Source organism: Meriones unguiculatus, chromosome 15 (genome assembly GCF_030254825.1).
Source record: "Meriones unguiculatus strain TT.TT164.6M chromosome 15, Bangor_MerUng_6.1, whole genome shotgun sequence".
NCBI classification, from domain to species: Eukaryota; Metazoa; Chordata; class Mammalia; order Rodentia; family Muridae; genus Meriones; species Meriones unguiculatus.
This window is the reverse complement of record NC_083362.1, coordinates 49,317,371-49,342,387: the sequence shown is the minus strand read 5'-3', so window position 1 is coordinate 49,342,387 and position 25,017 is coordinate 49,317,371. Positions and strand designations below refer to the sequence as shown.

General features: G+C 42.5%; 1 protein-coding gene across 1 annotated transcript in view; it reads right to left on the bottom strand.

Moving 5' to 3' along the window:
• Positions 1–24,713, bottom strand: part of Pard3b (par-3 family cell polarity regulator beta) — a 948,430-nt gene extending 923,717 nt beyond the window's left edge. Inside the window, exon 1 of the mRNA XM_060368467.1 lies at positions 24,182–24,713. Within this exon, the coding sequence (XP_060224450.1) occupies positions 24,182–24,301 (120 nt within the window). The 5' untranslated portion in view covers positions 24,302–24,713. The remainder of the gene's footprint in view (positions 1–24,181) is intronic.
• Between the last annotated feature and the right edge of the window lie 304 nt (positions 24,714–25,017).

Sequence of the window (25,017 nt, the reverse complement as noted above, 5' to 3'; positions counted from 1 at the left end):
CTGGGAAAAGCTGCAGTGGGCAGGAAAAGCCTAGGGATCAGCCACACTGGCAGGAATGGCATGAAGACAGTGAGGCCCAAGGGCAGAAGCTGAGCAGGAGTGCTGAGCTGCAAAAACAAAGAGCCAGAGATGACACCGTAAAAGGCAGAGAGAGGCTGAAGGACAAACAGTGGCCTGCACGGTCATGCCTCAGCACCCAAGGGTTGGGGAGGCACTGACAGCATGCCAACAGGACAAGGAAAAGCCAGGGAGCATAAGTGCCCTTCAGGATAGAAACTTCTACTTAGCAATTATTTACCATAAATGAAAAGCCTGTATCAGCTGGTGGGTGGCAAGGACACAGACATGCACACACACATAAAAAGAAAGATCAGACAAGTGACCATCTCTTCCTCTGCTACAGACGGATACGGGAGAGTCCTCTCACCTCCCTGCGTCTCAATGACATCATTAGTCTGGTAGGAGAGAGTGACGACACCCCTCCGCCCTGTCAGAAGGCACCAGATGAGATCATGCATACAAAGCGTCTAGAGTTCAGTATGCTCTTCAGAGGTTAGGCCCTATCAATCCACCGTTGCTATCATTAGCGCCATGGTTCTGTTGCTCACAGAAAAGTCCTCTTTCCAGCAGTCAATACATCACGAGTGAAATCGAGCACGGAAGAGGGAGGAAGGCGGCCACATGGTATGGAGATCGGGCCTATTTTACAGTGCCCTTAACCTTTCTCTGTAACATCGCATTTGAAGCAGAGCATGCCATGGGCTGGAAACGGAAGCACAAACTGAGTGCAATAGCACAGCCACTGCCCAGCATGCTTAGGCTGTCCTTCCTTGGTCCTCCCTGTTGACACTTTGTTGTGACTTTTCTGAGCCAATAATTTAATGCAGCAAAGGAGTGCCCAGTTTCATCTACTGTGGGTGGTCTTCAGAAGTTCCACATTTCCACAGACAGAGCTCATTTCCAAGGCCATGTGAGTGGTTGTACCATCAGATAGAATTCTAACTCCCCGAAAGAGAGCAACCACTGCCGTTTTTACTGTAGCTCCTAGGTTTCTGACACATTTACCAACTGATGAATACCGACCTCGTGAGTGAGTAGGTTATCTCTAAGAATTTTAGTTATAAAATGTGAACAGCCCTCTGCAGCATCTAACATGTTCATCTCATCTCTTCAGAGAGCCGAACACCTAACAAACTTTAAGGGGGAGGAAGGTATATGCTTACGGTGCTTAGACAAACATCTGTAATTGACCAGCATCTAATGATCTCCTCACTGGATTCGGATGCAGCGCCTTACAGCATGGGTCAGAGAGCAGCACTGCCTTGCAGTGACAGTGAGATTTATCGCTGCAACCACCAACTCACTTTCTGGGTTAAAACGTAAGAGCACCAGAGGACACATCTCCTGGAGGTGAGGGCTTCCTGTAGCCTGAGAATTCTTCCTCCCCTGCTCCTTCCCTCTTCCTTCACCCCACCCCTAATCGTGCCTTCTCTGTCTGTACATACATCAAGCACATTTCTCTTCCTCTTAAGCTTCTCATCCTCTCCTGGTTTTGGCCTGTACAGGAGCTGTATACAGAACCCAACTCCCAGCTCTCAGGAGCTCTTCATCTTAGAAATCAACACTCTCTTTCTGGCCAGAAACCTAACAAAGCACTTTGTTCTCTATATAATGGACCATTATAATTCCCGAGCACACTTTTCTCACTTCCTCTCTTTGTAGTTAGGAGGGATTATTCTGGACTCATGGTGTGATTTGAAGTCTGATCTCAGGAAAGTGATGCTTCTTCTTTGGTGACAATAAAAGTTTATGAGTCAACCCCAACATTTTTTCCCCTATGATATTTATTGCAATTGATCCTGTCAGTCAATCTGTAACAATAACAGACACAGTTAACATAGGGCAGGGCTAACACAGTTATATCTTAAACCTTTATTTATGTCATGTTGCAGTATTTCACAGTTCATAATAATTTGGTGTGAATTGAAATATATGGTCTGGTTACTTCTTCATCCAGTTTTATATAGTGCTTCATTATATTCTGCTATTTAAAACATTGTGATGGCGTGAACGCAAACAACCAAACCAAACAAAGCATTTTCCTTTTGGTGAGGTAAGAATCTTTTGGTGGGATTGACATACCATAAACTTTATTTTCCAAATAAATTAAAGATGCAAACAGAATTCTAAGAGTGTGAGCCTACCTAAGAAAGAAAAACTTGGATGAGAAACTTGGAGTTCAGAGCTTGTTTGTATAGAGACGCACACAGTTAATTATAAATGAATCATCTATCTATCATACTTCATCATAATGGGCCCCTGGAAGACTACTCCTTGGCAGCTTGTGGAAGCTAGCACTTAGAATGAATACTTGAAAGCAATAAATCTGGCAGTATAAAACATTTTTTATGGCTGGGGAGGAGCCTTTGGGATAAGCATGTCTATGCCTAGGTCTTGAGAGTTCAAGGACCTTGTCCATGTCTCCAGATATAGCTCTTATTTATGGAGGAGCTAGGGCTACACCTCAGGTTCCAAGGGCCAAGGCCAGTGCTTTCCCCAGAATCTTCATATATTTACTTGATTCCTGCTGTCAGCCTGTTGGTGGCTTTTCTGTTCTACATGCTTCCTAAGTCATAGAAAAAACACATAGAAGGCAGACTTAATACCAGCAGATTGCACAAACCTCAGTTCTAGCATCATATTTCTCCGACCTTTGGCTTTCCCACTTTCAGCACATCCTTTACACGGGCCCCTGTGATGTACCTGAACGCCTTCTCTTAGGTGGCATTTTCATTGTTTACTCTTGTCTTTGGAGGTGAGTTTCTCCCCAGCCAATCAAGACTCCCAGTATTGTTGAGAGGACCCCACATCTCTCCTCCGAGATGGAAACCCTCGGTCCATCCTCACAAAAATCAGCTTTGCCAGGTTAAGACAGGAGAAAGCGCAAAGCTTTAATCAATCCTAAAATTGGCATCAGTCTTTAAAGGTGAGTAGAGACCAGCTCCATTAGAGCCTTGAAGATCTCTCCTGCATAAACAGCCGGATTCTGTATCCTTTCCCTATGCCACCTATAGCAAAGAATAAGATACTGGCAGCAAGATATGCCCCAGAGAACCAAATGCTTGCTTTCTCACAGACTTGTGCTCCCTGGCTTCTGCACACTTCGTGCCTCTACAGATTTCATCCATAAAATCTCATGTCCTTTAGATTTTTTTTCCTTCTAAGAAAAGATCTCAGTACTTGGCTCAGCAGGCACATCTCCAATCAGCAGTGGTATTATATCATACTGGATTCCATGTAGAAACATTACACATCGTGATACACACTTTAAGGATCTCAGACCAATATTTCAACCCCTAACAGGAGACACCTTAAGAAATACTCAGGAAAAGGGTTATGTTTGGTTCCATCTTGATGATGATTAACTCTTGATGCTACCATCGCAATGCGCCAATGCACACAGAGCTTCTCTCTCAGCAAACACTGTCTTGCCTCTGTTTATACCCATGGGGAAAGTCTTCCATTTCACTCACCTTCACCACTCCAACTGACTTTCATTGTAGCTACATAGAACATTTCAAAACAGTGTCTGCAACTCTATACCTCCTGATGTTAAGGAAAATAGGAATCAAGACTGAAATTTCTATTTTAAAAAGTGTATTTACAAAGTCAAACACTAATTTATGATAAAACAGAACCAAGAATGCCAGGCAGCACCAGGCAAGACTAACTGCTACAGGATGTAGGTTAATAGAGTGAAACACTTATATCTCCAGACAGTCATTACATGTGTGTCTATCATTCAATTGATTATTGCACTTCTGTGCCAAATGTCTTATCAAGTAATTTCAACCTGCATGTTGATGGTTTACAGAAGGTATCATGTAAACATTTATGCTCTACAAATACACTCTCCAAATTAGAAGTTACAAACATTCTGTTTTTAACACAACATTTACAGAGCCACAACATAAGGGATCACAACTTGTAGTTTCTTAAAAAAAAAAGAAAAAGAAAGAAATAAAAGAGAAAACAGGTATGCTCTGAGACAATTAGATATATTTATAATTTCTTATTCATGAACATCCAAGTATATAAACAAGAGGCAGCCTCTGACTTTGTTTGCAGCTAAAATTCAGATCTACCATTCTCTGTGTTCAATGGATAGATAATGAGAAAAAATAAAGCCTCCTGATGCATTCATTATATTTTTGGTATTTCATTGTAAATAATAACATGTTAAGAGTTATAAAGTGATGTGCCTAACTTTGGTGACAATTTTTCATTAGCAAAATTTCAATCATCTCTTCTGATCAAATAATTCAATGGAAACTGATTTCTTGCATCTTGTCTAAGAATATTCTTTACAGAATGCCTCAAATGCCAGTTGAAATTTGAAACATACATTTTTAATCTTCTAAATAATTGTAATTGCTGCTTCAAAAAATCTTAATTATGAGACTGATATGAGCCCTCTCCTCAGAATTATCTAAAATATTAAGAAAAGTTAGAAAGAGACTTAAAATACTTCCATTATGGGGGAAAAAAGCATATTTCATTCATTCCTTTTTTCTGTCGTTTGTCCTGAGTGGATTTTGGCTTATGACAAACCTTCCCCTCCCCAACCTTCAGGACAACTGACTTTCACTCATTATTTCTGTTGTTGGTAAATAAACATGGTTTATAGATCAATGAAAATTAAGATGTTAGTAAAGGGACTTGGACAGCAATAGAAATCATCTTCTCTATTTCTAGTATTATCTTCTCTGTTTTCTAACTAGTATTCCCCTCTTTCCCATTTGTTTCTCCCCTTCTCCATTTTCTCTTTCTCTAGCATTATTCTCCTGTGTTGATTTTCTTTTTCTCACTCCTGTCCTTATTACTTAATATCTTCTTAGTTTGTTCAGTAACAGCTTCACTCTTTTTCCTGTGGCATTATTATAGTGGTGGTATTAACTATTTTTATTTAATTATTACTGACTTCCATAGCAGGTTTTCTGTCTTACAGCTGCTACTGTAGTTAGTTCTCTTCTGAGTGATGCTGGGATTCTGCTTCTGCTGTGAATGTGCCACTTGGGCATTGATCTGGCTACATCCCTAGCCATGTTGTAGAAACTGCACCTCAACTCTGCCAGCACCTGTTTCCACTAAATAAGTGCAGAAAAATTCAAACTTTTAGTCAGCAACTTGGCTCCAAATGAACAAATTCCAATGCAGAAACACACACACACAAAAAGAATAAAAGCAAAATTATTCTTCCAAGAGGTAACCAATCCACAGTAAATGACTATGATGAAGAATGGATGCAATTGCAGAGAACTTGAAAGAATGACTATAAAAATTACCAAAAAAATCAGATGTAGATACAGATCAATAAAGGATGTAAAAGGGAATATTGATAGGTAGGAATTCTGAATAAATAAAAACTCAAATTGAAATATTGCAAATTAAAAACTCAACAAATTAGGAAAAATCCTCACCAAATATTGGTGATGGACCAAAAGCCAGAACACCAAGGCTTATAGAAAAAAAATATTAGTTATGATACTTAGACATATAGTAATAAAAATAATATAGGATAAGTGAAACAAATAGGTTTCTGGGGTGCCATTCAAAAAGAAAACTTGTGAAATATGAACAAAAAAAAAGAGATAAGGCATAAGCTAACCACATAGAAAACATGTTGAACAAAATAGTCACAGAAAATGTTCCAAGTATTGAGAACAAGACAGACATCAAGAGGCTTTTAGAATGCCACACAGACATGGCAGGAGAAGAGCCTTCTTATGTCACATTATAGCTACAGGGCTAAGACTACAGAACAAAACAATACTAAGAGCTTCAGAGACATTCACCATGTTACAAATAAAGGCAAAGTCGTCAGAACAGCAGTCTCCTTTGCACAAATCCTGCAACCCAGGAGGATTTAAACTGATATACTTCAAGGCCCAAGACAGCAGCACTGTCCACCTAGACAACTGTATCTAGCCAAACCTTCCTTCAGAGTCACAGGAGAAATAAAACCCTTCCATGATAAACACAAGTTTAAATAAATAAATTGCTGAGCACTAGTCTACTACTAAAGAAAGCACTAATATGAATTCTGTATATGGAAGAGGAAGATAAACACAACAATGAGAATTCATAAATCTTACTAGACAGTCTTACTAGAAAATCTTACTAGAAGTGGGGATAATCCAATGAGGACTACCAAGGAAACCAGTGTGAAGGGGAAGTGTGAAAAGTGTGAATATGATGAGAGGATGTAGAGGAATTTTAATCCATGGCTGCTCTGATGACATCCAAACAACTTTTCTGTCTGTGTGACCCAGCTGAAGGAAGACACACCACACACCTTTAATCCATCTGGCTGGAATACAGACACACCCTTAGTACAGACCATTAATCCTAAACAATGCCATCTAACTGACAGACAAAGTGACGAATCAGAGAAAGATTTGACAGGATAGAATAGACCCCCTCTAACAAGAACAACACAGGAAAAAGAAGCTATTTAAAAAGGAGTACAGGGAGAGAGTTCAGAGCATTTGGAGTCAGTTGAGAGTCAGTGCAGTATAGTTGAGTTCATGGCAGTTCAGTTTATGGCAGTTCAGTTCATAGAATTAAGACACATTTTTTTTTAACTGGGACAATTTTGCAGAGACATGTTTCAGAGAGAATAAGCTAGACACAGTCGAAGACAGAATGAGCCAGAGAATGAGAAGGAGACAGAAGATTAAAACAGATTGCTAGAGTTAGTCTGAAACCAAACAGAGCAATTCAGCCAGAAGCTGAGAGAAGCCAGTTTGAATCAGTCAGCTTGGAGAGGCATTTGAGCCAGAATAGCTGAGTTGAAGCAGCCAGCCAGAATTCAGAAAAAGCGAGAAAAGGTGAGCTTATTCAGCAGTAAGCGCTGAGATGACAGTCACATCTTGTGAATGACAGTTACTTTTACAAAGTGAGCATCCTTTATATACATGTATGGATATAGCACAAAGAAAACCATTATTCTGTACAAATAGTATAAGGAATAGCACAATCCACATGTAGATAGATGACCTAATCAGAGAATAATATAAACCATTGAATTATACTAGAATATAAAAATATCACGCCCATGGTTTCCAGTTCCATATTGTCACTATCCTTTAAAAAAAAACATGTTACAATATCATTGTTTAATACTCCATTCTGCTAGACAAATACTTCTAAAGGTGAAGCAAAGAGTCAGGCTGGGAAGGGCTGCATGACAGGAAAACACAGGTGGCCTCCAGTAAAGGAAGACGGCCTCTGAAACTAAGGGTAACCTCCAACTTTCAGCCATCGGGAGCCGGGGCCCCCTGTCCTGCAGCGGCACGGATGAGCCTCCAGGGAAGCCTCTAGAAGAGTCTGCAGCCCCATTTTGACCTTTGAAGGTTTATAAACTTTGAACAAAAAGATCCCCGAAAAGTTATGGCTAGACTCCTGGCTCATGGAATCTTACATGTATTTGTTTGGGGAATGAGAAACAGAAGTACCAATTACTACAAAACCCTGTCTAATTATCTGATGATGCGATTAAAATGCATCTTCCGAAAAAGACAAACATGGTATATACTCACTTATATAGACCTACAAGATATGATAAACATAATGAAATCTATACACCTAAAGAAGATAAACAAGAAAGAGGACCCGGGGTAAGATGATCAATCCTTACTTAGAAAGACAAATGGGATGTGCATTGGACATAGGACAGGAGCCTACTGCAGAAGGTCTCTGAAAGACTCTTCCTAGCAGTGTATCAAAGCAGATACTAAGACTCATAACCAAACCTTCAGCAGAGTTCAGGGAATCATATGAAAGAAGGGGGAGTTAGTATGACATGGAAAGGATAGGAGCTCCACAAGGATCAAATATATCTGGGCACAGGGGTATTTTATGAGACTGACACTCCACCAAGGACCATGTATGTTTATAACCTAGAACCTTTGCTCAGATGAAGCCTGTGGTAGCTCAGTAACCAATTGGTTTCCCATAGTAAGGGGAACAGGGACTATTTCTGACAGGAACTCAATGACAGGCTCTTTGACCTCCCCACCCCCCAAGGGAGGAGCAGTCCTGCTAGGTCACAGAGGAGGACTTTGCAGCCAGTCCTGAAGATACCTGATAAAACAGGGTCAGATGAAAGGGGAGGAGGTTCTCCCCAATCAGTGGACTTGGAAAGGGGCAGGGAGGAGATGAGGGAGAGAGGGTGGGGTTGGGAGGGAATGAAGGAGCGGGATACAGCTGAGATACAGAGTTAATAAGATATAACTAATAATAGAAAAAATATTAAATTAAATTAAAAAAAAAGTTTGAAGGTTCCCAATACTTAGATGATAAGATGTTCAAGGAAATGAAACTGACTTGATAATTACATAGTATATGCATATATTTTAAGTTATTATATCATACTCCATAAGTATATAAAATATGATGTGTGGATTAAAGATAAAAATTAATATAAAATGGATCTCAAATTGCTAAGCATAGCATCTAGCACCTTGAAAGCATCAATGAAAGCTTTCCTTTTCCTTAAAAAATTAAGCTATCAGCAAATGGCAATGGTGGAGAACACCCCCTTTCAGTGGACTAGGGGGGGAAGGGAGACAGACTGGGACTGGGGGGTGTTGAGTGAGGGGGCTTCAATCAGGATATATAATGAATAAATTGTGAAAAAATAATAAAAATTAAACTTAACAACAAAAAAAATGCACCTTCCTTTTCCAATTACATGGAGTTGCAAGGAAGGACTTTCTTCATATATTTCAACCAAAACATACTAAATGGATTGAGTGAGAAAGCAGATTTGAAAATAAGCCAAACATCAAAGGCAAAAGTAAATATTACTTTATGCCATGCTTCTTGCCTTTTTTTTCATTTCTGACAGTAGTTATTTTTATTTAAAACAGGAGATTTCAGCTTGTAATGGAGTCATTTGAAATAAATTAAATATAGTTTTATTTTCATTCTCACATTCTGCATATAAATTGAAATATTTCACATAAATGCTCTTTGTGAGTATAAAAGGCAATTAGGACCAACAGTCTGAGCCCACAGAGCACTCCTGTTTCCTTTTATCTCTGCCACACAACACACTCCGTCTATCTTGAGTCTATCCAATTTTCACATTCGGCCACTCTAGCCTACTCTGAGCTCTCTCCCTCTTCTGAGCACCAAGAGAACTCATTTAGTGTTGGCTTGTACTTTCTTGTCACATATATGCATGATGATAACACTGTGAAGGAAATGGATTTTTATGTGTCACATGACAGGTGTCCAAAATACCGCACTGTCACCTCCACAGCTACTAGCTTAATTCCAGGTTGAGGAGAAAACCAACGCATATAGCCACTGAGCTTCTGGTCAATGCTTGGTGAAGCAGATCACATGGAATATAGGATAAGACAAATAATTGACATGCTTGAGTCTCAAAAAGGTCACCTGGAGAGGCACAGATGGCAAAATTTCAAAGGCTAATAGCAGCAGAAGTGGTATCAGATCCAAAGACCCTAAGTTCCCATTGAAACAGAAAGTAAGTTATCTATAGACTATTATTGGGTAAAATAAATTAAAAGAATTTTAAAAGAAAAATTAAGTTACACTGAAGAAGAAGAGTAATGAAATAAATTAGTTTCCCATGTCTGTTACTGGAATAAAAGAAAGAAAGAAGGAAAGAAAGAAGGAAGGAAGGAAGGAAGGAAGGAAGGAAGGAAGGAAGGAAGGAAGGAAGGAAAGAAAAAGAAAGTAAAGAAAGAAAGAAGAAAGAAAAAAGAAAAGAAAGAAAGAGGAACACTAAATCATACTTCAATTGTCTCAGGGTGGATTGTGTCCTTCCTTAAAGAGATATGTTGATGTTCTAAGCCCCAGCACCCACAGATATGCTGTGCTTCAGAAACAGGGCCTTTAAAGGTAGAACTCAAGATATGTTCATTATGGTGGGCTATAACACAACACTACTGGAACAGGAGGAGGACAGACAGAAGGATACATACAGAGATAAAACAGCATGTAATAATGGAACTCTGTGGCTCACTGGAGCTGAAAGAGGCAAGAAAGGACACTTGCCTGGAGGCACTGGCAGACAGCACCCCTCTAACACTTTGATTTTGAATCCTGAGCTTCCAAAAAGTGTGTTAAAATAAATTTCTTTTGTTTCAAGGAATGTGGTCCCTTGTAGTTTGTCATGGCCACTCTCAGAACCTAACACAGTGATAGACTGAAGCCACCTTCAGTCCCCATGGCCCCATTTCCAAGTGGCTTTTCCTCACCAGGAGATAAAATAGAACAAAGGGAGATAAATCTGAAATGCTAGTCTAGCTACAGTAACTCCCCCAACTTTTTACTAGCAATTTCTGAACTTCAGTTATATTTCCTTTTTAAGGTTCCAGGGAAGTGTTTCTGATCAAATACTGCTGTCAAAACTCAAGCCCACGAAATCTCTACAAATGTGACTATAAATGAAGACAAGAATCATTTACCTAGCTCACATTTTCTCAACTCTCTGCTCCAAAGGGAAGTAATCCAGACCTAACATTTAAAGTAACCAATACTATTACTGTGTCACAAAAAAAAAAATCGGAGATGACAAATGGAACTCAGTTTTTCCGAGAGTTTCCCAAGCCACGTGGACTCTGGCTAAGATGGCTCATAGCTCATGGACTGGCACTCTCTAAGTCACAGGATCAGGTCTTATCTCTATTAAATATAAAGGACTGGCATTAAAGTCCAGGGCAAAAATCATTTCAACACTCTATTTTACGAATGTTACCCCAGCATAACAATTTAATCTACAGACAAATGGAACTTAGAGCTGTGGGGATTTTCAGTTGGCCTGATGGTTCGTTCAATGTACCTAAACATCAGGAATCTACTGGCCTATACACTATAGGTCCTAACCAATCAATAGGGAGTGAAATCAATGTAATAGGTCCCAGCTACCTTCCTGTTTAAGTAAAACAAAAAAATAAACCACCATTTGTAGTAAGGGAACATATTCTTTCATAATATTCCTTCACATATTCTTTTGTCTCAAGTGGGTGTAGAAAGTGTGAATGCTAAGTCTGGAAGGAAAGCATTATTTCTTACTGTGATCCTTTGTCTAAATCCTGGCAGGAAACAGATGGTTTGCTCAAACTAGGTACTTAGGAGTTTAACAAAAAAAAAAAAAAAAAAAAAAAAAAAAAAAAAAAAAAAAAAAAGTATAAAGGGGTATGTACAGAAGGGTGGTGAGCCCTTTCCATAGCCCAGGACCCAAGGGCATCCAGGAATAGAGCTGATACAGAGGGGACATGATGTGAGTAAATGGCCTGGCATGATCTATGGCCTTTAAGAAAAGGACAGGCCCATCCCCAGTGACCTGGTAGAGAGAGAGCCGCATGACCCCTGTTCTCCTGCTTGGTCCTCTTCAATAGCTGACCCTAGTAAAAATTCAGAACAAGAGCCCAGGCTGTCTAGCCCCTGTGCTGCCGACAAGACTAGACCAGGCTTTCCCATCATAGAGACTTCCTAGAGCCTAATGGCCACCAGTACATTTAATATATTCCTTAACTTATCTAATAACTTTTGTTTCTGAACACCACCTTGCTTCCCCCCCCCCCCACATCTCTACTTAAATCTCAGCCTGAAGCAAAGCTCTGATACTGTACCAAACAAAAGTACAAAAGACTGGCATTTTTATGAGCCTGTGATTTACGATCTCAGCGTGGCCCTCATGACCCCTTCACCTTCTTCCCTCTCCACCAACACAGGGAAGGTCCTTAAGGGCATCAGCCATGCCTCCCTGATCTGTGTGCCTCCACCGCAGGGGCTGTGGCACAGGTGTACACACCATAAATCTTTGAATTCTGAGTGTGTGACGCTCAGAAAGAATGGGTCCTCTCCAGTGAGCTCTACACTCAACGCTCATTTGCTCACCTGTGCCACCACTACTCAGTTCCTCTCCTATGGCCAGTCTCTCCTTCCCCCTCCCCACCCCTCTCCCCACCCAACCCCCAGAGTCAGCTCCCTCCTTGCCCAAGCTCAGCAGAGGAAGGTAAGTCAAAGAGACGGCCATCCAGCCCAGAATGCTTCCTTGACTCCTGGGTGTCTTTGGCTGATCATAAGAAACGACACAGGGCTATGTACTCACTGCCTGTTCCGTACTATTCCCTCAGACAAGCACCTTAAGAGAATGCCCTCTTCTTGCTCACTTCTCCAAGACAAAAAATCCGCACCTCTGCAGGACCTAACAAACACCTGGAGTCTCAGGCACTTGGGAGGCTGAGGCAGGGGGACTGTCCTGACTTCAAGGCAAGCCTAGGCTGTACAGTGACACCTCATCTCAAATAAAATAATAAAATAAAATATAAACAGAAACAGCTACCTGAGACAGAGACAGGCTGGCCCCTGTGCTCTTCTCATTTTGACCCCCTGTGCAAGTATTCATTCATCCCTCAATGTCTTGGTGCCCAGAGCAACACCTGCTGAACTTCCTGCCTCCTCTGCCAAAAGCCCAGTTCCCTCTGCCCACAACCCCTCCACCCCTCCATTACAGACTTTTTCAGTCACAGTGCTGGCTTTGGCCTTTCTTCCCATTAACTTCCCGGGGCTTGATCAGCCTATATCTCAAACACAAAATATTTCATGTGACCCAATATAATTCTCTCTCTTGATTTCTCCTAAGTCACCGGGCTGACTTTTGAGTTGCTCCTGAACATCTCCTAGAAGGAGACCCAACAGAGGCCCCGTGAACATTCAGTTTTTATACGGTACAAGCTTAAGAGACTACAGTTGTTCCCCTTTGTTCCAAAGGTAGGTACCCCATATCTCTTCACTCCTCTGCAGAAACAGGCCAGCTCCCACCATTGTTTAGAGGTCCTCATTTCTAGGGTTCATGCTTCTATGAAAGGCTAAAGACAACATATCTGCCATACCAACAGAAGAATGGGAAGTCTATGGCTGGACCTTTCCATGGCCTTTCATGTCTACTCCAAACAAGGCAAAGAACCAGCTTTGAGCGTGGCTCTCTGTTCTTGCTGTGAGATATGCCAAGAGTTAGTTAAGGACATCCTCTGTCATCTGCTTCCACACCAAGTTGTTCCCAGGACCACCATCGGAGTTAAATACCCACACCTGGAGGCAAAAAAAAAAAAAAAAAAAAAAAAAAAACGAGAGCAATACAGACTTTTCTCTTCTGAACAACACATGGCACTGAATCTGATAGGGGCCAAATTGAGAGTAAAACCTTTTTAACCAGCCTGTCTCTTGATATCCTGCAACTGCATCACAGTGTAATACAAAGTGGGAGTTCTGCAATCAGAAGCTGGCTGAGCCCAGCAACAGGAGACAGACCTAATTTTAGCAACCCCTAAGACACAGATACCATGCTTGTTAAAGATAAACCACCAAAACTGATGAAATTCAGCATCGTTTCAAAAAAAAATCAACATGAAATTAATGGATACAATGCTGGAAATCAAACATTGCTCAAATATAAGAGATTGCATTGCACCCATCTTCGCGAAGAAAAAAATCATTATGATGTTGCTTCACGGAAAATCAGAACTGCAGAGCACTCAGTCTCAAAAACCTGAGAAGTGAGTCAACCTGTCAGAATGTGAAGCTGTTATTTAAGACAATCAGTGTGGCAGATATAATGGAGCACTAAACGACTGTCTACAGCAAATGCGGATATGATGAGGCATTTGAAGATAATCAAGAGAAAAGTTGCATTCAGACTTGGGGGGGGGGATGCTACCACATATAACAATTTCAAACTTATAAACACTAGGCTGATGACAAGGTCACCCTCACCTTTGTAAAAAAAAAAAAGCAATGTAAAAGTTGGTATGATTTAGCGAGCATTTTTAATGCCTATTCTGTGTACCCGGTACTGTACTAAATGTAGGGACAGGAAAATAAACAAGGCACACTCTCTGTTCTTGCCTAGCCCATAAGAGAGTACAAAAAAAAATTACAGGCATGTGGCACAGCCTGTCTAGCTACTCAGCGGTAGCCAGGTCCAGGACCAGGACGTCCACCATGCCCAGTACACTTGGAGTACATGGCCAGTTTCACCAGTAGAAATGAGGTCTGCTAGTACAAAGCCAAGCCTCAGGCCTCCGAGAATCTTTCCAGACACTGTGCTCCGCACTGGGCACTGGGTGGAGGATCTGTGTGGAACTCTAAAGATGAAAGAAGCAGGAGGCAGAGAAATATGTGCCCCAGCACCCATATCCTTTCCCCCAGGAAGAGAGTCCCTTGCTGACATAACTTGCTCTGATTCCGGGGTTTCCCATTTCTTAGCAGAGCATGACTAATAACAAGTGTAATGGAAGATGTGTCTTACTAAACTAAATCATAAACACGGGAAGTGCTGGGAATTTGGACGTGTTATAGCAAAGGGGAAAATAGCAGGAAGGGGTCCTAGAAAAGAGGAGGCCATAGACACACCGACCCTTCAGGATGGGCAGTATTTATCACAGTGGTGGAAAGCCTAAAGTAAGACTAAACTGCACTCAGTAATTTAAAAGAGGTAAAAAGATAAAAGCCCTGGCCAGGTAAGCAAGTGTGGCAGTCTTCACTGAAAAAGTAGAGAACCATTTGAATACTGTTAACACTGCTGACGACCCACTTTGTACAATAGGGTCCTCAGTGGAGAATGATTAGAGGGTTAGGAGCTGGTAGAAATAGAGAGGATGGTTAATAGTCTGTTGTTATTAACCACAGAAGAAATGTCAAATGGGGTAGAGGTACAAAAGAAAGCAAATCCAAAAAGCATACTTCAAAACATCAAAGGGACATGGCAATCAATTAGCATGTGACGTAAGATGAAGGGGCAGAATTTATCATGAAGTGAGGGATTTCAAGGCTTCTGAAGAGTATAAGCAGGCAAACTGTGGAACCATGGGTAGAACAACAGGCTAAAACACAGTGACAGCTCACAGATTCACAAAGAAGACAATGGACGAGTGCAACATCATCAAAGTCTAGAGGCCCAAGATGTTAAGTCTAAAATTACCTCAGGTAAAGTAATGGCATAAATGAGGCTGAGAATAAGCCTTATGGGCACCAGCATACAAGAAGATGGTATTGGGGGGCATCTGTGAAGGCTAATTTTCTTTTTCAAAATCCTAGACAATTCAGGTAGAGTCTAAAAGGACTAATAGGGGCTAAATGGGAACTAAAAATTATCAATAGAAACTAAAAATTATCGTGAGTTTCAGCAAGTAGATCTTGATGATCTTACTTAGAATCAGCAAAGCTAGGGAAAGTGTAGAAAAACCTATGTAACAAATCATGTGATATACTCTTAACATAGATATCTAACGCATTATCTAATTATCTCTGAAAGTCCCTCTTTCTGTTTCATTTCCTGTTGCTGTGATAAAATATACAGGACAAAGCATCTTAAGAGATAAAGGTTTTATTTAGCTCCCAATTCCAAGTATTAGACAATCATTGCAGGGGAAGTCAAGATGGATGAACGTGAAGCAATTAATCTCACTACTTACATCCAAGATCAAGTGGAGAGAGCAATGAATTAACGCATGCATGCAGGCCTGTACTCGGACAGTTTCCTTTACTATTACACAATCTAGTGCCTTGCCCAGGGAATGGTACCCTCACCACAGTTGGACAGTCCTTCCCGCCTCAACTAACATAATTAAGATAAACAATTCCCCACGGACATGCCCAAGGGCTAATCTGCATAATCCTCCATTCAGACAAACTCCCCCAGGTGATTCTACATTGTGACAAGCCCACCTTCAAAACAAAGCTTCCCACTTTAAGTTCAAACCAAGAGTTTACGCTGATCAGACTGAGTGAAATATGACTGAATTTCTAATGTAGATGACAACTGAAAGCGGTGCGATCCCCCAGGCAGTCCCCCAAGCCTTTCACAACACGGCCCAAGTGAGTTTGTGTAACAAACCTCTTCCGTGGCCTTCCACAACCATTTTGCTGCCTCTGCTTTGAATCCCCATCACTCTTCCAAACATCCTTCAATATCTTAGTTCTCTCTCTTGACTTGAGGCTGGGCCTGTGATTTGCATTAACTAATGGATTACAGAAGTAAGGATACACCTCCTGAAGGAAGGCCTAGGCTTTATGAATACCTTCTTGCGTCTTCCTTTGGTTTTCTTTGTAGCCTTGAGTTGCCATTTTGCTATATAGATCATAAGAAGAAACTTGTATAGAGAAACATATCTGAGAATAGCTACGTAGAAAAAAATACAAGAAACTCAGAGGTAGCAAGAACCAAGTCCCAAGACATAATATAACCAGACAGGAGATGCAGCCAGCTAGTCAGTTGAACTTAACTGAAGAAATTAACTACACGAATGAAGACACCACCCTGAATATCCAAGACCCAGAAAACAATCACACCAAAGCTTTGTTATGTGCTTGCTCCAAATTCTTAACCTACCAAATTCTGTTTTTGGAGTTTTTGGGTATTGGTAATAAGGCAGGAAATAACTGCGGTGGATAGTAATGGACACATGATAAAACAATAAATAAAACAGAATTTTAAAACTGCTTGCGATATATCCGGCATTGTTCTGGGAGATGGGAGGGTCAGCAATTAATGAAATAGACAAAGGTCTTCTTATTAAACTGAATATTCCATTGCAAGTGGATAATATATTTGGTTAAATTGAGCCATTTTGTACATTTCCAAAGGGAAAGTGTATGTGTGAGTGCACGCACAAGAGAGAGACTCAGAAAGACAGAGAGAGAGGTTGGCGAAGAAAATAATTGTGTACGATAAAAGGAATGTGGAAGTAGAAGTAAACAAAGATATAACCAGGAGAAAATATTTCAGAGGGAGCAGCTCTTGAGGTGGAAGTTCACACAGAATATTTGCTAGTTCGCTGAGAGAGCGGTGTTGCTGTGGCAGAGTGCGAAATGGATGGAGGAGAGAGAGCAGTGATGGATATGTCCAAGAGTCCCCAGAGTCCACAGCACATCCAGGTTTCAGATTCGTAAGGAGGACTTGGACTCCACATGCTGTCATGCACCTGTCTATGACGTGTAAGTGAAGAAGACCAAGAAAAGTTAGCAAAAGAACAAGTTTATAGGTAAGAAGTCGGGAGGAGCCTAGGGGCAAGCTGCGAGGACTCTCCAGTGGAGATGATGTGCCTTCAGCAATGAGTTCTGAAAACACCTTGATGAAGTGCTACCTTCTAATGACTCATTATTCAAGGCTTTCTTAAAGGCTTGTCATAAAGACAGCCTCTGCTTAATATATGACAATTCCAGCACACATACACCCCACTTAAAAAAAAAAGAGTAGACATTTTGCACAAGTCATGTGTTTTACATAATCTTGGCCAACACGCCATTTTTGTAGGAAATAGCTGGGACCTATCCGTAAACCTAAAGCCTAGATATAAGTTAAAGAACAGCTTTGCAAGCCAGACTTTCCGAGAAGAGCAATCTCACACCTACTGTGCTAGCAGTTTTCTTCTGCATTGATATCCAGGTCACAGGGTACCCTACAGGCTGTCTGAGAGACATGGAAGCCATCAGTGAAACTGGAATAGAAAAATGGCACAATAGGATAAAATTATAAATGACCACCTTAGCTTGAGAGTGAAGAGGGTGCTGCAGTAGTGACATGGCAAACAAAGACAGGGAAAACAAAACAAAACAAAAATATATGGGTGGAGTAATATCTCAGCTGGTAAAGTGCTTGCTACATCAACATGGGAATCTGAGTTTGATTTCTAGCGCCCACATAAAAAGGTATGTGTGGTGATGTATGTTTACAATTCCAGTGCGGAAGGGGCAGAGAGAGGAAGCTCATTGGTCAGCCAGTTTAGTGCGATCAGCAAGACCCAGAGTCCAGTGAGAGGCCTTATCTAAAAAGATAAAGTGGACATATCCTGTTTAAACACACACACACACACACACACACACACACACACACACAAATATAAGGCAAGTACCAGTGTGCTAAAAGAAAGAGGGAGAAGAAAGATCAGATGCAGTGAAAATGGTGCAGATGTTTGGTCGATTGCTTCTTACTGCCCCAGTGTCGCCTGTTACCTGACGTGGAAGGCGCACATCTCCGGGCTCTTGCACCAAAGGTAAGCGGAGGCAGTACTTGACTTTCTCTTCAAACAACCTGGCATTTGTTTAGTGCCTGAATAGAAGATTTAAATTTTAAACTCTCTCTGCCACCTTGGATTACCTAAGAATAACTGAAGGTCCTCTCGAATGGTACAAGTCTCATCAGCAACATCTGTAAAAACAGCAAGGTTTGGGCGCTTGCCTTCTGCGCTTTAGAATCTCTGTTCTTCAAACAGAGCACAGGGACAACATCAGAGGACCACGGAGCCTGAGCTGTTCCCTTAGGAACCTACAGGAGGCCACTGAATGCTGACCAACATTTAAAATTCTGTTTCTTGGTTGCACTAGCTACACTGCAAGTATTTTATAGACATACAGCCCTAGAAAGACCCCATAAGACACAAATATTCAACATCTACCTCCCCAAAAGTGTTCTGCTGGACTGCCCTGCTCTATACTTTCCAAGGGAAGCCTGAAGCTCTAATTGCCAACAGATTTCTGAGACATTAACTATCAACCCCTTTGGAAAACAGTCTCACAGAAATCTGACAGCATTACCATTTGCCCGAGCTCCTCGGAGGAAATCTACGGCACAGAAAGCCTGGGAATGAGTATGTCACTGTTAAGCCCTCCAAGCTCCGCATGGGATGTTCCAAGCTGGGGTTGTGGCTCCCACTCACACACAGCGTGACTAGATGAGCACTAGTGAACTAAATGGTGGGCCAGGGCCCAGTCAACCAGCCCTATGGGGAAGTCTCTAGATTAAACACAAAAGGGGTGTGTGTGTGTGTGTGTGTGTGTGTGTGTGTGTGTGTATGTGTACATGTGTTGGGAGAGAGGAAGAGACAGAAAAATATATATAGGGGATAGAGGAAGACAGGGAAGAAAGAGGATTAAGGAAGTGAAGACCCATGAGTAAAATCCACATGCCCGCCAGTGGCTCAGGCAAATGGCAGCAACATATTAAGTGACCTAAGAAAATAAAAACTGGGACAGGGAGATGCCTCACAAGATATGGGTGCTTGCCACCAACGCCAACTCAATACCTGGGAGCTACCTACACAATGGAAAAAGAGAACCAATCCCTGAATGTTGTCTTCTGACTTCCACACACACACCTGCCAACATCACACGTGTACACCCATGCACATACACAAGCATACATGTGTACGCGTGGATACACAGTCAGTTAAAATGTAGTACAAATGTTTAAATAAACAAAAATAAAAACAGAAATACTTAAGCGTGATCATAACAACTGACCCTTACTATTGGCTAGGTGATTGTGGAAATAAATGGGAGCATCAGTAATTCCTTCCAAAGAGAATGGGGCGGGGGTGTCTGGTTGCTAACTGGTGGCTGCCATGCAGAAAAGCAAAGCCAGTATTGCTGAAATCTGGAGTTGTACGTGACACCTCAAAATTCTGCTTACACAGTAAGAAAATATAATCCTAAGAAGACCTGTCACAGAGAAGAAGTCCCAAGTTCTGTTCGCAATCCATTACAAGCCCAATGGCAGGACCCAAACTAAGTTAGAACACGTGTGTTCCTGATGACGAGTCCGCCCCTCTGAGGAGGAGAAAGAACACCTAGTTGGCCTATTAGAAAAGTAGAAAACTGAACAGAAGTTAAAACCACACGTAAATCAGACCCAGCAAATTAAAAAGCACTTTGCAAATTCAGGCTGAGACTAATCTGTGTATCAAGAACCATAAGCTCAATTCAAGCAAAAAGGCATCAAAGGCTGAAAAGTTAAATTCAAGCATTCTAGCTGTTCCTCCAGGCTGGTCACACAATGTCACTACAGATCTCGTTATTGTATAAGTTCGCTTAGATCCTGATGCCACAATTAATCAGAGAATGGAGTTAATCTTATCTATTTCTAGCTCTGGAAAAATGTTAACTTGGAGAACAAATTATTCAAGATATCTATATACAGAAAAAGAAAATTCATTTTGAAAATCCTGCCCAAGTTCCCTTGACTTACAAGGTTGCTCATATAAGCAGTGAGATCTATATATCGACTTTTAAAAGATCCCACCATGCCCACTCTCCGGCTCCTCAAAACACACCACTCTTCCCCTCTTGCTTACAGTCTTTCCCTCTTCAACTCATGAAACTCACCAAGTCTGTGCACAAACATATGTGCAGATCAATAACTAGAGCATCTTCTATGAGAAGAATTTATTCTGGGTGGAAACAGAAGGAAAGTTGCCTTGCCATAATTAAAAGTTACCGGTAGACAACTGCAACACAGTGTCTGCCACCGAAGGAGTAAACAGTCAAGTTAAGTTGACAAATACCAAGAGATTAGTGGTAGGTTTAGTCTGGGCACTGGAGTCAGGTGCGGTGCTCTTCATAATGCCTGTGCTCAACTCCACACCTACTCAACTGATCAAAGTCTTGGCAAAAGGGATTCAGATGCCTGTACCGTTTGAAATGGAAAATGTAACTATCAGAGCTGATACTCAGCCAGGATTGACAGCCCTGCAGGTTACAGTTCAATTATCCATTCACCTGTGACATGTAATTTTGATGATAAATTTAGCTAATTACTCAGGGATCCACACCTTGACTGTTTAAGGAGACAATCACCTTTACTAACTACTTCCCGAAATTGGATTTAGTGCCCGAGACACTGATATAGTACCAGGATCCAAAGATAAGCGATCCCATAACTCTGGCCCCTCCATCCATTCACCTTTGAAGTGGAATTCATCCAGTAGAAAGCAGGAAACGCAAAATCCCAATGTTGAGAGCATAATTAAAGCCTTCCCCAAAGCTCTGCCGGTTCCTTCAGCACCTCACCTACTTCTGGACTTTTGTTGACTCAGCTGTCTCCAACATACCACAGATTCCAGCCTTTCTTTGCTTATTCTCAGCAGACGGTGCCTCTTCTGTACTGCTGGGTACAAAATCTAGAAGGACATCCTTGGGTTCCACCCACCCACCAACCAGCCTTTAGAAACTACAATTTCCATCCTTTCTTAAAGCGTCTCTCTAATCTCGATTATTCAGGACTCTGGAAGAAACAGACACCCACCAAGTCTCTTTTTCCTTGCATCCCCCTCCACCTGGCTGTGTAAAAGATCTTGCTTTAACTGTGCACTTGTACCATAAAAGACACAATGAAGAGGAATGTGACTACTATCTTGCAGTTAGCATGCTTGAAACCCTGGGTCCCATCTGCTGTATAAGAAAACAAAGCGGTGCTTCCTCGCTTTGTTTTCTTATACAGCAAGTTAGAGCAGCCTACAAAGAAAGTCTTTTAAAACAAACTGGAAAAGATGAGTACATGGCGACCTAGGGCACTATATGGTTAATGGCTGAGGCTGAAGACCAAGAAACAGAGCAATTCCACAACTTACTCGTAATCTCTATACCATACGTATCAATTGGTAAAACAGGATAGTCTAGCCCTTATGTTATGGGGGAGGAGTCATGTAATATATGGAAAACTACGAGCACAGTGCCTGCATGGAGCAAACATAGCACACACTAGTTGTCCTTATTATCGGGCACAGGGCTTAAACAATGCTACCCAGAAAATCGAGTCCCTTATATCTCTCTTCCTGGCTTATAGAAAGTAAATTCATTACAAAATGTACAAACTGAATCTTGACATTTCTGGTCTTCCTCCATTATTTTTTTTAATACAATGGATAAAAACCTGAAATTTTTCTGAGTATTTCTTGACATTACAAGTTACATTAGGAACAATAATTATTACTTAAGACTTAACGCTTATAAAAAAAATTTTAAAGATTACGCTTATAATATCCCTTAAAATGAAAGGAGAGGAGAGAAATACTTAGGGAAGGGGGAAAACATCATTTTCCACATAAATTGAAATTTTAAAACTCAAAAATGAGAGAGAGTTTTCATAAGCTCTGGGCGACCTTTAAATGTCACATTCACTAATATATAAATGCAAACACAGAAAAATGTAATGTCTGGCAATAACAGTAACCTGATCAATGCAATTACATTGAGTTCTGTGGCATAAATTATTCTTCCAGTTCAGAGTAGCACTAGCTTTTTAACACCTTTTAAGCTCCAACTACAATCCATTAAAGATCCATGGTTACTTTTTAAATGGTTGTTTACATGCCTGTAGCTTACCTCTGTACAATAGATTTCTAAACTTACAGTAAATTTCTAAATGAATGGGGCTTGAGGCCATTATTGCCAATGAGTTAAAACGTAAATTTGTTATCTCACTAAACAATTCTTCCACGAAATTTACATTAATAAGATCTGCAGATTACATTGTTGCTGCTAACCTTAATTGATTTTCATAAACCAATGAAATATGATTTCAAAGGTAACAGTTTCCTTGGTCAAATCTCAATTGTTAACTGAATCGTGTGCTATAAACAGTATTGTATGATAGCAATAGCAAAAAGCAAAACAAAACAAAATCTTCATTGGGTTAGATTCATCCATTGCTTTACATGCTCTTAAAATATTTCCCCTGCTTCTATTGTAAAGAGAACAGATTTAGGGAGTATATGTAATTCATTAAGACTTTTCATTCTGCTGTCTTCCAATTTCTTGTTTGTTTGTTTGTTTGTTTTAAAGTATGTGTCAGGGGATATACATGCACAAACACACGTACGAATGCAGACACTTTCGGGCTGGCTCCATGTAGAGTTGGGTTTACAGGTAGTTGTGAGCCACCAGATGTGGTGCTGGGAATCAAACTCTGGCCCTTTACATGAATAGTTTGTACTCTCCATGGCTGAGCCATCTCTCTGGCCTCTGACCTCCAATTCTTGACTGTTCAAAATAATAAATACATAATAATACAGTGCCCATCAAAAGTCTTTCTTACTGTACACTAGTTCTTAGGAAAAGCATAGAAATTACAGTTACTTCTTACATCTCTACACTAAATCCTTAGTGGAAGCAAGATGGCCCAGTTGGTAAGAGCTCTGGCCACCAAGGCTTGAAGGCCTGTGTCGATCCTTACCCTCATTCACAAGGCAGGAGGAGGGAACCAACCTAGTTTCCTCCACTCTCTAACCTCCACCTACACACAGCAATGCATGTGCACCCTCCGTGCACACGCTAAATAAACGTGTAATTTACAATTCTAAACCATACACTTACAAAATGCAAAGCGATCTGTGCTTTGCGTAACATGTATGCCATTAAAATTACAGTTTTTCCATCTCAAGATTGGACCAACCTGTTGACTACAGTTTACAACGTTATGTGGAGAGATATGAGAACTATTGTCTCTTAAAACAAGAGTTTGTGGCTCCTCTGTCTGAGACGTAGTTGAAGCATGCAAAACAATGTAAGAATTGGAAAAAAAAATCTAAAGGTGCTTTTCAGAGCGTTCATTTAGACGTTTCAGTGAAGAAAGCTGACGCCACTTATGTCACCCAGACACCAGTCTGACAAGAGGGCTGGAGTCCTTTCTCTGCGTAGGCTAACTTCGTACTTTTACTTGTTCTTGACTTGAGCTGCAGAAGTGTGGGTCATCCTTCTTATTTCGGTAGTAACCCAGGACCTGGCACAACCCTTAGCTCACTGAAACTGTGGCCTTCGGCTCAAGACACCCCTGGGCACTAGCTAGTTTGAGCCAGCACCCCCCCCCCCCGCGCCACCTCCTCCTGCCCAGGTTACTGGGAGAACTCCCATCAGAGCGAGAACTCTTAAAAATCGCCAATAGCTAGAACTTTGGAGGTGTCTCCCGAGCCAATCAACGCTTCTAACTCCACTGAGCCTCACTGGGGCGGGACTTAGTGGGTCAGAAATCACACTTCAGGTGAGCAGCACGGGTTCCATCACAGTGTCCCCCGAAACTGTAGGTTCCAGAGCCCTGCCCACTCAAGCACCTGGGGCTGTCTTACAGAAGTAGGCCTTAGCCGGCCGGGGGATGGGAAAAGGGGACCCCCTCAAACGACGGGATGCCGCCATTCCTCTCAAGGAATGGCAAGGGAGGGCTACCCTGGTCCCTTAAATCAGCAGCTGCAGGCAGCGCTCACCAGCCGCCAGGGTGATCGGAGCCCCATCAAAAGCGCCACCTAGTCCAGGGCGCCGGGCAGGTGCGTGGCCTAGGGCCCTTGCTAAGGAAGCCCGTCGCGCCCCTTACCTGGTCCCGGGTCTTCAGGTACCGCTGCAGCGCCTGCTGGGTGAGCTCGGCGACGCGCAGCTGGCCGTCCTGGCAGGGCACCACGATGCCCGTCCGGCCGAAGCACACTGTCACTTTCATCCTGGCCCTGGGTTCCCGGCGCGGGGCCGAGCAGGTGCCTGGTCCCCCCGGGGAGGGGGGGAGGCTCAGCCCCTCAGGGGGGGAGAGCGGACCCGGCGCTGTCCCACGTGTGGCTCCGGGGCCGGGGACCGCGGCCGCTCTCCCCTGCAGCCCTCCCCGAGGCCAAGGGCGGGAAGCGGACGCGGGGACGCGGGGACGCAGCGGGGTCGGCCCGGTGCAGGCTGTGGCTCCGCGCGCCAAAGTGAAACTGCGGGCGCGGCCAGGCCCGGCCCTGCCCTGCCTCTGGCGGTGGCCCCGGCGACCGTGGCAGGGCCGGCCCCAGGCCCCGGGCTGGAGTGGGCGGCGGCGGCGGCGCGCGGGGCCGGAGTTGGGAGGAAACTTTTGAGCCGGCTCCCAACTCCTCCGACGCGCGGGGCGCTCTGCGCTCCCTCGGCCCGCGGGCCAACCTGGGCCCGGCTCTTAAAGGGGCCGCGGCGCTCCCGGGCCGCACGGCGCGGCACCGGGGACCCGGGGCTTGCCCTCCGTAACTAGACCTTGGGTAGCCTGTTGCCTGCACTTGGTCCTCTCCTCCCTCGCACGTATGGGTAGCCCCGGGGATTGTAATGGGATCCTGGGAGCTACCCCAGGGGGATTGAAACCGGATCTCATGAAGCGCACTTGGAATAAGATAGGAAACTGGCAGGGAATCTGCCCTTGAGTGAGCATTGGAGGGAGGT